The following is a 13,086-nucleotide window of genomic DNA, read 5'->3' on the forward strand; positions in this document are numbered from 1 at the left end:
ATATCAGGGAATGACTTCTACCCTTTCCACGCGTGCCTTGGGTGGAGTTTAATAAACATTCCCCGGCTTCCCTGGGGGCGCAGTGGTTGAGAGTCCGCCTGCCGATGCAGGGGACGCGGGTTCGTGCCCCGGTCCAGGAAGATCCCACATGCCGCGGACCGGCTGGGCCCGTGAGCCATGGCCGCTGAGCCTGCGCGTCCAGGGCCCGTGCTCCGCAACGGGAGAGGCCACAACAGTGAGAGGCCCGCGTACCGCCAAAAAAAACCAAAAACATTCCCAGTGTGTCGCAGAAAGAGAACAACTTCCAGGCTGATTGTCATCTCAAAAATGCCCTCCTCTCCCCCTCCCCATTCCTCAAAAACACCCCACTGCTGTATAGTCACTTCCTGCTCATGTTATGAGTTGCTCCTCCCAGCATCAGCAGTTGGGTGAAGGAGCTGAGACCAGCCGCCTTGCACAGTCTGCTGTTTAACTGCTTCCCGCCCAGCACAGCAGCCCCTCACCCAGGACTGGCAGTGCCCAGCGTCCCGCTGGTGCCGGTTCTGGGAGGTGCTGGCTGCTCTGGAGCTTGTCTCCTGTGATCTGCTCCATTCCAGCGGGACAGACCCTGCTGTTTGCTGGGCGTTAAGTGGAAGGGTGGAGTGGTGATTGGGTCAAAAAGGAGTAGATGTAGTAAGAGAGATGCATGTGCATCTCCCCTGTCCGTTCAACTGGCTCCTTTTCTGGAGAGGTCCTGATCGCCACAGATCATCCCCGAGTGGAAGGTCCAGGGTCATATAACCACTCAGCAGAATGGTGGAGTGTTCTAGAATAGGTAAACCGGGATGCTTTCCTGTACCGTTACTGGCTCTGTGACTCAACTGGGCGACTTTATGTCTCCGAATCTCATTTTTTCTCACCTGTTTAAAAAAATAGAAGGATGTTGTAATACCAGCCTCCTTAAAGTATTGTGGGAAATCCGTGTGACGATGCATGTAAAGCGCCCACCATAGAGCCTGACCCAGTATGGGCTCAGTCAGGGTGAACTGTTCCGTCATTATCTGCGCCCCGCCCCCGCTGACTCTTTCTGGCTTTTGTTGCTCCCAGTGTGTGGCTCAGACCGGACTTTTCAAGCCTCTTTCTCTTTGTTTCCTACTTGCAGGGGGCTTTGTGAAGAAGCATGGTCAGCCTCTTGTTTCCAAAGCCTTGGGGTAAGTTCCAGGATGTCCAACCCAGCATAAGGTAACTGGCGTTTCCTGAGGCCTTGGCAGAACAGCCTGGGGAGCAAGTCTTCTCAAACATCTTGGGTTGTGATAACTAAAGCGGGAGCCTATTGTGGTGTGATGTGTCAGACCTGGAGGCCTCTATGGATACCCCTTTGACGAGTCCAGTTGCTAAATGGAAGTGGGCTATGTGGCCATAGTCTGCAGGAGTCCCTAACAACCAAGGCAAATAGTCAGAAGACTTAAACAAGCAGACTTATAAGGGGCAGTCAGTATGTGAATTTCTTATGGCAAGTAAGCCTAAATTGGTAAGGGTAAGTAACAGTGGCTGCTGTAACAGACAAGCCCCCAAATTGCAATGGCTTGACACAGGGAAAGGTGATTGCTTACTCAAGCAAAGTCAGTTCACATATTCTTGGACAGGTGGAAAACCTTCCTATTATCTTTCAGGGACCCAGGCACCTTCTGTTTTGTGGCTCCATCATCTCCTAGGCCTTGGAGCCTCAGCAGGACTCTCTGCATCTAGCCAGAAAAGTGGGCAAGAGAGACTGTGGAGAATAGCACAGGAGGTTTTGATGGGTCCAGCCTAGAAATGGCACATGGTGTTTCTGCTTTCTGATCACAGTCTGTTGGCCAAAGCTGGGCTTTGGCCAGACCTCAGTAGAATTCAAGCATACCTAACTTCAAGGGAGGCTAGTAACTGAAGGCTAGCTACATGCTCAGGAGGTGGAGGAAATAGGTTTTGGTGCCACAGATTTTTCCAGAAATGTGTTTGAGGCACAGAATTGGGAAGGTTGCCCTTTGCTGGCTTCTGAGCTCAACTTAAGTAACTTGGGAGGGGACAGAGAGAAAAGCATCTGCATTGCTGTAGATTCTCTGCGGCTTTCTTTCCAGGGACAGATTTGCAGCCCCTGCGGTGGAGACCCGTCCCAGCATCTGGAGAGAATGCCCACCAAAGTTTGCTACAAAGCTGGGCCGAGCGGTGGTCAAAGAAGGACAGATGGGGCGATTCTCCTGCAAGATCACTGGCCGGCCCCAGCCACAGGTCTCCTGGCTCAAGGTGAGGTTTTGTCTGCCCTGACTCTGGGTTAGGTCCCTGGACTACGGGGAGTCGGTCTTCCCAATCAGTCCCTTCCAATTCAACTGTAGAGCGTCCTTGAGGTTCTCATGTGTTTGGTAGCCGTGCCCGTTCTTGTCCCTGTTTGCACACTCTCCCTGTGTTACTCAGCCCACGATGTCCTATAATCCACACACTCACAAAACAGTATAAAACTTCCGAGTCGAAACAGACCTGACCATGTCAAGAGAGTGGAGTCTGAAGTCTGGGGCTGATTTCAAGCCACAGCTCCCTGATTGACAAAGCATGAGATGCTGGGCAAAGCATTTGATCTCTTAGAACCCCAGTTTCCTTATCTATGAGGCAGAGATAATCCCACCTACCTCCAAATACTGTTGGGAGGCTCCACGTGGGAGTGCTTTATAAATCATTTAGGGCTGAACAATGTGAAGACAGAGGTGGGGGAGGGGTGGGGGAGGGGGAAGAGGAGGCAGCAGTGGCTGGGGGCAGCCCGTGTTAACAGGGCAGTGAGGAGTTCTGGGGGTCAAGGCCAGGGCGAGGAGCTTTTTCACAGACGGAACTCCTGTATAAAAATGAGTGACCGGATGCCTTTTCCCTGATTCCTGATTCTCCTGTACTGACCCTGAAACATCAATAAAAGGAAGAGGAAGACAGAGGAGAACTAAAGTGAGGAATATAGGATTTCCCACCTCAAACTAGGGCTCCTTTGAAACAGGTTCCATACACCTGCCCTCAGCTGGACCAAACACCACAGCGCATCCATGCTCCTCGAGTCAGGACCCTTGGGTTGCCCTCAGGCTGCTCTCCAAGCATGTTGACAGAGCCCAGAGCAGAGGGCCCTGCTGTGCATGCCTGGTGTCTGTCCCACCTGGATTGACAGCAGGTAGGACAGAGTCAAAAGGTGAGCAGTTTCTCTGACCAAGCTGCCTATGCCGTCTCCAGGGAGATGTTCCCCTGCAGCCCAGTTCCCGTGTGTCTATGTCTGAGAAGAATGGGGTGCAAGTCCTGGAAATCCACGAGGTCAACCAAGATGACGTGGGAGTGTACACGTGCCTGGTGGTGAACGGGTCAGGGAAGGCCTCCATGTCTGCTGAGCTCTCCATCCAAGGTATCAGGTGGTGGGAGGGCTAGTGCCGGACCGTCCCTACCCTCCTAGAAGGAGCTGCTTGCTCATTACGTGTCTGTGTGTGACACGTGTCACACTTACCTACTCATGTGTCCCTCCCCAGGGGCAGGGTCTTGAATCAGAAGAAAGGGTAGGCAGGTAGCACAGACACGGCCATGGAGGAAGATGCTTCACGTGTGTCTGCACACCTGTGTTCAGTTTTTCCTTCTTGCTCAGACTCCTTTTTTTTTACTTTTTTTTTTTTTTTTTTTTTTTTTTTTTGCGGTACGCGGGCCTCTCACTGTTGTGGCCTCTCCCGGAGCCAGGCTCCGGACGCGCAGGCTCAGCGGCCATGGCTCACGGGCCCAGCCGCTCCGCGGCATGTGGGATCCTCCCGGACCGGGGCACGAACCCATGTCCCCTGCATCGGCAGGCGGACTCTCAACCGCTGCGCCACCAGAGAAGCCCCAGACTCCTTTTTTATTTACATCTCTAATTGCCTTTTGGAAGAGTGGGTATTGCTAATGTCTTGCCATCACCTCAGATTTAACCTGCCTGAAATTGATCTTGTCATCCATCCTGTCGTTCAGATCAGGTGCTCCCTCAACGTAACTCTTTGCTTCCCACCAGACTGGGCATTTCAGCATCGCCTATGACTCCTGTCTCTTCTTGCTGTAATCATCAGCCCCAGTAAACTCTTCTCTTGAAATCTCTTTGAATACGCCTCTCCCTTACATTCCCCTTGGTTCTGCCAAGTCCAGCCTGGGGAAGCCAGAGTGTGTGGAGGGGGAAGGGGGTTGACGTCACTTCATTCTAGCGGAAACCTTGAGCAGGGTGGGATTTGGGGATCTGGGAGGGAAACGACCTTACCCTCTCCTCCTCCTTTCTTACCCTCATTTCTTTGATTTTCCTCTTCCCCGTCTCTTTCCTTTCTCAGAAAATACCCCTTCTTGCTTTCTTTCTTTTTTTTTTTTTTTTTTTGCTGTATGCGGGCCTCTCACTGTTGTGGCCTCTCCCATTGCGGAGCACAGGCTCCTGACGCACAGGCTCAGTGGCCATGGCTCACGGGCCCAGCCGCTCCGCGGCATGTGGGATCTTCCCAGACCGGGGCACGAACCCGTGTCCCCTGCATCGGCAGGCGGACTCCCAACCGCTGCGCCACCAGGGAAGCCCCCCTTCTTGCTTTCTGTACATTTTTGGCCCAAGTGTGTTCACTACCCACAGAAACAAATTTATTCTACGTTGCAACCCAGGAGATAGATAGATAGATAGATAAATAGACAGATAGATAGATGGAGAGAGAGAGAGAGAGAGAGAGAGATTTAACTAAAACAAGTTTTATGAAACAATCCTGAGTAGTATTATGTACAGTACACGCTGGCATTTTCTCTTCCATTCTACACCATTAAAAGAAAAAACCCTGGGGACTTTCCTGGTGGCCCAGTGGGTAAGACTCCATGCTCCCAATGCAGGGGACCCGGGTTCAATCCCTGGTTGGGGAACTAGATCCCACGTGCTGAAACTAAAAAAAAAAAAAGATCCCCCGTGCCGCAACTAAGACCTGGTGCAGCCAAAATAAATACATAAATAAATGAATATTTAAAAATAAATAAAGTGTAGGACTACCACATAAGAAAACGTTGGCAATTTTAAAAAAAAGAAAAAGAAAAAACCCTGGTCCTGACCATAGCATTTGACTTCACAACTCACTACAGGCTCAGGACCTGCTATTAGTCATCTGGAGAAGTGTTTTAGTCCCTCTCCCTTTACTTGCCCTGGCCCTGAATTAAAGAACTGTCTCCTTCTGAAGCACTTAATGACATTTTGTTTGAAAACATTCCCAGAAAAAGCCCCTCAAATAACCAAAACAAAAAGGGATAGATAAGATTGGCAAAAGGTTGATATTTCCCTAATCTGGGTGTAGGCTTGCAGTGTTTGTTATATCCTTCTCTGTACTATTGTATATTTTGTAATTTTCCGTGATAAAAGTGTTTTAAAATCATGTGGCAAGAAAAACGTATCTAGTAATTGTATGTTTTTTCTTTGAAGAACTGAATAAAATTACACTTTCTCTGTACACTTGAAAATGAAGCAGGTATTTGTCAAAAATGATCACTGGGGGTTTCTTTTTGAGGGCCACATGCAAGTTAAACGTTCTGGGTTCGAAATTTTCAGTAGAGCGGTGTTTGTTTCCTTCTGTGGGCTGGAGAACAGGAAGCTCCAGTGCCCAGGGCGGGGCAACAGAGGCTGCCATAAAGGTCCCAGGGCAGTGCTGGAAGCTTAACAGTGTCTCCAGGGCTCAGAGGAGTTTATCAGATTAACCCAAGAAGTTCAGGACCAGGGAAGCTGAAAGGAGAGAGGGAGGGAGGACCATAGGTGATGGGGAAAGTGAGAGTTTGGGAAGCCAAACTCTGTCATAAACAAGAGATGGTTGTCGTATCACTTGCTGTTCTTGGTGTATAAAACATTCCACTAACCGTCTTTCTACCTTCTCCCTTTTTCCAGGCTTGGACATTGCCAGTAGGTATGTGTAGGCTTTGTGGTTATCATGTTTCCATCTTGAAACGCCCTGAGAGAAAAGAGGGCTCGTCATCAAGGAACGCCCTGAATTTCTGAGTCACCGTGTAGGGGGGAGAACTGACTGTTTGGGAGGCACTGTTTTATTTGGGGTGTTTAGTTTTATTCTATTGTAATTTGCTGTCCAGATCCCGTGTCAGGCTTGCCATCAGCATTGAGACTCTTGAAGACCCTGCTCAGTATCTTTACTAGTTAGCTGTCATTAGGAAGGGCACTGCTCTGCAAGGATGCCCTCCACGTTCAAGGCCAGAATCTACTTGCTCACCCAGCACGTCTTCATTGGGAGAGCTTCCTTTGCTGAGCGTGAGGCTCTGTGCTAGATGCTGGGTATGCACGGCGAGCTGTCTGTTGTAGAGAAGGGCCTTAAACAGAGCCACACAGAACATGAGCGCGAAGCATAAGTCTGCGAGAAGCGCTCATTTGGAGTAGAGTGTCAGAGGACCCCTTTTCGAAAGCTTGATGTTTGAGCTCAAGCCTGTGAGGAGCAGTATGAGCTAAGAGAAGAAAAGCTCAGGGAGAAAGTGTTCCAGACAGAGGTGTTGCAGGTGTGAAAGTGGTGAGTTGAGAGGGAGCCTGGGGCCCAAAGAACCCCGAGGGGCTGCAGCCTGGTAGGCACTGGAGACAGGGTTTTGGGGGGGGGGGGTGTGTGTCCACGCAGAGCCACTTCCCACATGGCATCCCTGCAGGCTGTCTTGAACAGCTCAGTTGTATTCTTAATCGAGTGGAAAAGCTGTTGGAAATTCTTAAGCTTAAAATGGCATCATTCAACTTATGTTTTTAAAAGATGGACTGTGCGCGCTACGTGGAACTTGGGTTAGGGCCAGTGTGGACAGGGGACACCACGTGTTCGAACCAGGTCGGGGCTCGTGGAGAAGAGAAAAAGGGCAGATGTAATAAGTGTGGATAGAACACTGGGCTAGGGATGGGTTTGAAGAATGGCTGCTTGTTTTCTGCCTGGAAACTGAGCAAACTGCATAGAAAGACCTCGGCTCTTTCTCTGTCTTGCTCTGTGGGCTGTTGTAATCCCTGGAGTCTGGGCCTGTAATGCATAACCAGATGATCGTTCTACTTCTTCTTCTGCCCCACTGTCCCCCGCCACACACCCACCAAACAGGTCGCTGGTGAGAGGAACAAAGGTGGCCAATTCAGACATCAGGAAGGAAGTGACCAATGGAATCGCTCGGGGGCTGAAACTGGACGGCTTGGAGGCTGCAGCTGAGAGTAAGAACTGCTCCAGCATCCAGAGAGGTGGCTCCCCGACCTGGGCCACGGGGAGCCAGCCTCAGCCCCTGCGGGAATCTGAGCCGGAGCCAGCGGGGGACTCGCCCGGAAAAGCCCTGAGGACCCCCGTCCTGCAGAAGACTTCCAGCACCATCACCCTGCAGGCCGCAAAAGTGCAGCTGGCACCGAGAGTGCCAGTCTCGGGTGCCCCGTCTCCTCCCAGAGAAGAGAGGGAGGAGCCAGCTGCTCGCCCTCCAGCCGCCCTCCATGCCAGGCAGTGTGGCCTGGGAAGCCAAGACACTGTGGGCCAGGTTGCTACCAGGAAGGTCCCCACGGAGGGCCAGGGGGACACAACATTCCCCAAATTTGAGAGCAAGCCCCAAAGCCAGGAAGTCAGTGAGGACCAGCCGGTCAAGTTCAGATGCGAGGGTGAGTAGAGCTGCTTGAGGCCGCTGGTGCCCACACTTTAGCCCCCAGGTGGCCACTCCCGTCCTTCTGCTCAGTGGTCAGAGTCTCCTCTATCCCCCGGCCCCTTGGACTAGAGCCCCATCACCGACCCCAGGAAGCACCTTACAGGGGTCTCCCCTCTGGAAGGACTCAATCTCGTCATGTCTCTTGTTCTGGAGAAACTCCTAGCAGTGACCCGTTGTTCATGGTTGGAGACAGCACTGACCCTGAGCCCTAATTCTCACCACCCTCCGCGGGAAGCCCATCACCACCATCTCCACCGCACACAAGCCACAGGGTCCCCTCCTCTTTCCTCCCTCTGGCTGATCTGGAGACCTAGCTTATCACCTTGTAGCCCTCCTCCCCAGGGACCCTGCCTCCGTCTTGGGATGTGGGGTGGAGGGGTAAGAAAGCAGGTTGAAGCGGGAGGGCGGCTGCACACGGGACTGGGCTCTGCCCTCCGGCTCAGCCTCTCCACCCCTACCTGCGCCCCACAAGTATAGCGTGCTCTCGGGGGCCTCCCGTCCTTCACCTGGCCCTGTAGTTTCAGGAATCCCGAAGCCTGAAGTGACCTGGTTCCTGGACGGTGCCCCCTTGAGGAGAAGAGAAGGCACCATCGAGGTTTATGAAGCTGGGGGAGCCCATTACCTCTGTCTCCTGAGAGCCCGGGCCAGGGACAACGGGAACTACAGCTGCACAGCCACCAATGTCCGAGGCCGGGTGTCCTGTGGCTGGACCCTCCTGGTGAAAAGTGAGTACATTCCTCCAGGTCACCCCGGGTTCCCTGAGGGAGGACCTCTGTGGGGTGCTTCATACAGCGCACAAGCGTCACCCCCTGCAGCCCCCTGCCCAGGGTGTACCACCCGACAGAAACATCGCCCCCACCCACCGGCCAAGGCCAGAGTCACTGCTCCAGGAGAGTGATTGCTGATCAGGAGTTCACATCCGAATCACCTCAGAATAAACATGCCCAGGCCCCAGGCCCAGCCCAGCTGTGAGCTGCCGAGTCTCACAGAGAACCAGATCGACACACTGAGAGTGATGTGAGGTGATGTGAGTGCCACATCTTTTGTGCTCATTATAGTGTCTGTTTATAAAAGTAGTGCATGTTCATTGAGAGGAATTTAAACACTCTATATAATCTTATGACTCAGAAGTAAATGATAGTTTAATATTTTTAAAACACGTTTAGCTTTGTGCTGTTTGTATACTGCTTACTATTCTAATTTGCTCACATTACATAAGCATCGTTCTATATTTTTTAATATCATTTAAAAGCATGCTTTGGGGCTTCCCTGGTGGCACAGTGGTTGAGAGTCCGCCTGCCGATGCACGGGACACGGGTTTGTGCCCCGGTCCGGGAAGATCCCACATGCCGCAGACCGGCTGGGCCCGTGAGCCATGGCCGCTGAGCCTGCGCGTCCGGAGCCTGGCTCCGGGAGAGGCCACAACAGTGAGAGGCCCGCATACTGCAAAAAAAAAAAAAAAGCATGCTTTGTAATGGCCTTATAATATTTCATAGAACGATGTTTAGGCATGGTCTTATTGTTTCCATTTAGATTGTTTCTATTGTTTCCATTTTTTCACTACTGTAACAGAACTGTGTTTAGGGACCCTAGACTCATGTCATACCATTGAGGAACTTATTAAACCACAGCACATTGCAGGCTGATGGAAACTCTGTGAGACAAATAACCTTCACCTACTTTTTCAACACGTAAATTGCGAGCCAAAAGGAAAGAAGGAACAAACTGTAGGAAACTTAGATGAAAAGACACATAAGAGACAGCAGTAGCTGCAATACATGGACTTTGCATGGATCCTGATGGAGACACCTTAAAAAAATTTTGTTTGTAAGAACATCAGGAAAATTTGAGCACTGACAGGATATCCAGTATAAAGGAGTTAGTGCTATTTTTAAGATGTGATGGTGGATCTCGTGGTGATTTTTTTCAAAGTCCATATATTTTAGAGATATAAGCTGAGTCATTTACTGGTGAAATGATACGATTTGTGATATTTACTTCAGATATAATCCATGTGCTGTGGGACTCAGTGGCGGGTGCGAATGAAGTGAGATTGGCCATTATGAAGGTCGAGAAACAGGGATGTGATGATTCACTCTACAGCTTTCTCTACTTTTGTGTATGTTTGAAATGTGCCATAATAAATGTTTCAAAAACAAGAGCTTACTAGTTCATTCACACAGTAAGATGCCATGAAGCCAGGGGAACGAATGTGTCTGACCCGTAGACCCTGCTAGTGAAACCCGTCCAAGATATGTTAGTACGGGGGACGAGCCAAGTGCAGAGAGAGCCATGTGTATCATATGCTGTTTGCGTTAAAGGAAAAAAAAATCTGTGTACACAAAGCAAACTGATGCTTGCGTGTGCATAAACATTTCTGGAAGGGTCCACAAGTTACCTCTAGGAAGAGAAACTGGGGGTCCAGGAAGGGGTGAGAGGTAGTCTCGCTTTTCACTTGTATACCATTGACTCACTTCTTAATTGGGAATTTTACTACATTTGTGAATTCCTCCGCAAGGAATAGTATCCATTCATTTGGAGGTGGGAGCGCCTGTAGGCAGAGGTCCCAGGTCGGGGAACCTGAGCTTCATCATCCAGGGCTCTGTATCAGGGCGGGGAACTCACCTAACATTGGGTCCACCAAAGGTTAAAAACCAAGAAGCTTTGGTTGGAGTGTTAGCTACTATTATTAAATGGAAGCTGTGTGTGGAGACCGTACCTGCAGCAAGTTGGGAGTGAAAGACGCTGTGGGTTTTAAAGCCACCTCAGAGCTGGACAAGGGGGTGGAAACTGGGCATGCCACAAAGCTAGCTGTGCTTACCAGGATTCAGCTGTGTGTGTGTTTGTTTTAGAATGAAGGCTGCTCAGGATACTGCAAGCCTTCGGGTAATTTCCAGAGCTCTGAGAAAGTTGGTGTTGAGTCCTTTTGTCAGCGTTCCTGTTCCTTGTCTGGAGGGGCAGACTTATGGAAGTCCTTAGTCTGCCGTTCCAGAAGCCCTGCTTGACTGCTTTTCTCCTTAGCTGTTCTCTAGAAGGCTTCACCAAGATGTAGGTCGTCTAGCGCCTCTTCCTCTCTTTCTTCCTATCACTGCAGAAAAGCTGCCTGTTCCCCTTACCAAGACTTCTCTTTCCATCCCTCCCATCCCCACAAAGATCGGGTCTAATAATGATTGACTCTCCCGCCATTTCTTCAGTCTCTCCCTGTCCCCCTATCTAGAGGCCTCTTTCTCCTCCCTACGGGTATGTTCTGCTCTCCCCTCAACTAACAAGAAAAAAAAACTTCCTTCTGCTTCAGTGACCCTTAAGCTCCCATGTTCTCTCTCTCACTCTTTTACCCCAAAACTTGGTGCTACTCCAGTCTCCATGCCCAGCTTCCGTCTGATAATAACAGCTAATCCCCCACGGAAAGCCTGTTCAATGTGCCAGACTTCGTGCTGAAAGCTTTACTTGCATGGCCCCATTCAGTTATCCCAACAATCTTACGAGATAGAGTTACACCCGTTTTCCAGATGAGAATACTGAGCTGTAGTGAGGTTAAGTGACTTGTTCAAGGTCCCATGCCTTGTAAAAAATAGCATATTCCTAACCCGTGTTGGTCTGACACAAAAGCCCATATTGTTTTCAGTGACTCCCAAAGGCATTTCTCTAATGGGGGAATTCGATGCCGTCCAAAGGGGTGGAGGTGGTGCCTCCCCCCACCTGTCCAGATAGGCTGGCATCCCTTCCCTCAGTACCAGTCCCATTCAGATGCACCACATCCTGACTTGTAGCTGTGCTCCCACTGCCTACTCTCCCTTTAGGGGAGCTCGGGGCTAGAGGAAGAAGTGTGGATATAAAGTCAGAGAACTGGGTGTAAAGCCTTGCTTCACCATTGGGCTTGACTATGGGAAATTATGAACTTCATCTATACAACGAGCTAAAGGTAGCAGTCTCGTGGCATTGTCACCTCTGGAAAAGTACCCGGTAAGCCCTCGAATATTAGCCTTTGCCCTTAAGCCTTTGCTGTATAATATGATTTTCCCCTCATCACTGTGTTGAATAGCCTCTCTTGAAAAGTGCCAGTGAGGTATCTTCTCATCACCAAATCCAGCTGCCTTTTCTCAGCTATCAGCCACCTTGACTCTTCTGCAGCATGTTCTGGGTGTTGTAGAAGAGATTTTCTATCCCTATTGCTCTTAATTATGGCCGCCAAACTACAAAACACTCCCCAACTCACCTATTTAGAAGGCTTCTGGAAAGTTCAGCTCAGTGGTTCTCAGTGAGATTGTGCATTAGAATCATGGGGGGGGACTGAGTAATGCATTGTCCCAGGCCCCCAGTGCTTCTGAATCACTGGCCTAGGTTGGAAAACTAGAACCCATGTAAGTCCTTGTCATTTGATTCTGTCCTGGAATTGGAAACATTAATTATAATAATTTAAAATTGAAATGTCCTCACCAATGGGCATGTGGTCTCTACAAGTGGAAAAGTTATTCACCAGAGGATGCAGGGTCTTTAGCTACTACATACAGTGTTTCGGTGTTCATCCTTGTGCATATATCTCTTGAGTAAACCATAAGGGGATATTTCTATGATTAGATCATAGAGGTTGCCAGTCTGTTTTTTTAATTTATAAATTGTTCTTTGAGTCAGCTTAGGCAATTTATGTTTTCCTAAAAAATCTATTTTATCCACATTTTCAATCTAATGAAACATTTCGGCCAAGGATTTTTAAAATAAAGAAAAAAAATGTGTGCATCGTCTGAAGGGACACGTCAAAGACGATAAAAGACACCAGAAAGTAGAATAGGGCCAAGAAAGGGGGAAGGAGGAGCTCTGCGGATGCTCCAGAATAATGAAAGTCAAGACAAGATGGGGAGTGGGGGGGGGGGGGGGACTTGTGTCCCGGAGGAGAGGAGGCCAGCCTCGTCCTCAGCACTCCCAGACCTGGGGTGTCTTGTGACAGTGCAAAAGCCCCTGCCAGTGACTCTGCCTCAGGCTCCAGGTCTCTGCCTCAGTGGCGCTGACTGCCTCCCTGTGTGATGGTGGGTCAGGCAAAGCCAGGCGACCAAAGAAGCAAGCCCTGGGCGCCCAGGGCAGTGAGGTGTCAGCCTCCGGTCAGTCAACAGCACGGGTCAGCTGTGATCTGAGATGGCCTGTCTGTTCTTTGCCTTCACAGGGCTGGCCGTGATGGAGGCGGCCCCCTCATTCTCCAGTGTCCTAAAGGACTGCACTGTCGTTGAGGGCCAGGACTTTGTGCTGCAGTGCTCGGTGCAGGGGACCCCGGTGCCCCGAATCACTTGGCTGCTCAATGGTGAGTCCCCCCTGCTCCAGCTGCCTGGACCCTTGACCCTGGCTGCATTCTCACTTGGCTTCCCCACATATCACTCTGAACCGTTTATGCATGAGAAGGAAGCACGGGGTACAGAGAGAGCACGGGACCTGGGAGTC

At 50.4% G+C, this 13,086-nt stretch overlaps 1 protein-coding gene across 7 annotated transcripts in view; it reads left to right on the plus strand.

Annotated features, from left to right (window-relative positions):
• The window catches only part of MYLK (myosin light chain kinase), a 271,416-nt gene that overhangs the window by 150,913 nt on the left and 107,417 nt on the right, over positions 1–13,086 (plus strand). For all 7 annotated transcript variants that reach the window (XM_032629951.1, XM_032629944.1, XM_032629948.1 and 4 more), the window contains 7 exons: positions 1,142–1,190; positions 2,097–2,262; positions 3,223–3,388; positions 5,891–5,909; positions 7,077–7,612; positions 8,175–8,381; positions 12,815–12,949. In XM_032629951.1, the coding sequence (XP_032485842.1) occupies positions 1,142–1,190; positions 2,097–2,262; positions 3,223–3,388; positions 5,891–5,909; positions 7,077–7,612; positions 8,175–8,381; positions 12,815–12,949 (1,278 nt within the window). The remainder of the gene's footprint in view (positions 1–1,141; positions 1,191–2,096; positions 2,263–3,222; positions 3,389–5,890; positions 5,910–7,076; positions 7,613–8,174; positions 8,382–12,814; positions 12,950–13,086) is intronic.

The sequence above is a fragment of the Phocoena sinus genome, chromosome 4, assembly GCF_008692025.1.
Source record: "Phocoena sinus isolate mPhoSin1 chromosome 4, mPhoSin1.pri, whole genome shotgun sequence".
In the NCBI taxonomy this organism is placed as follows: domain Eukaryota; kingdom Metazoa; phylum Chordata; class Mammalia; order Artiodactyla; family Phocoenidae; genus Phocoena; species Phocoena sinus.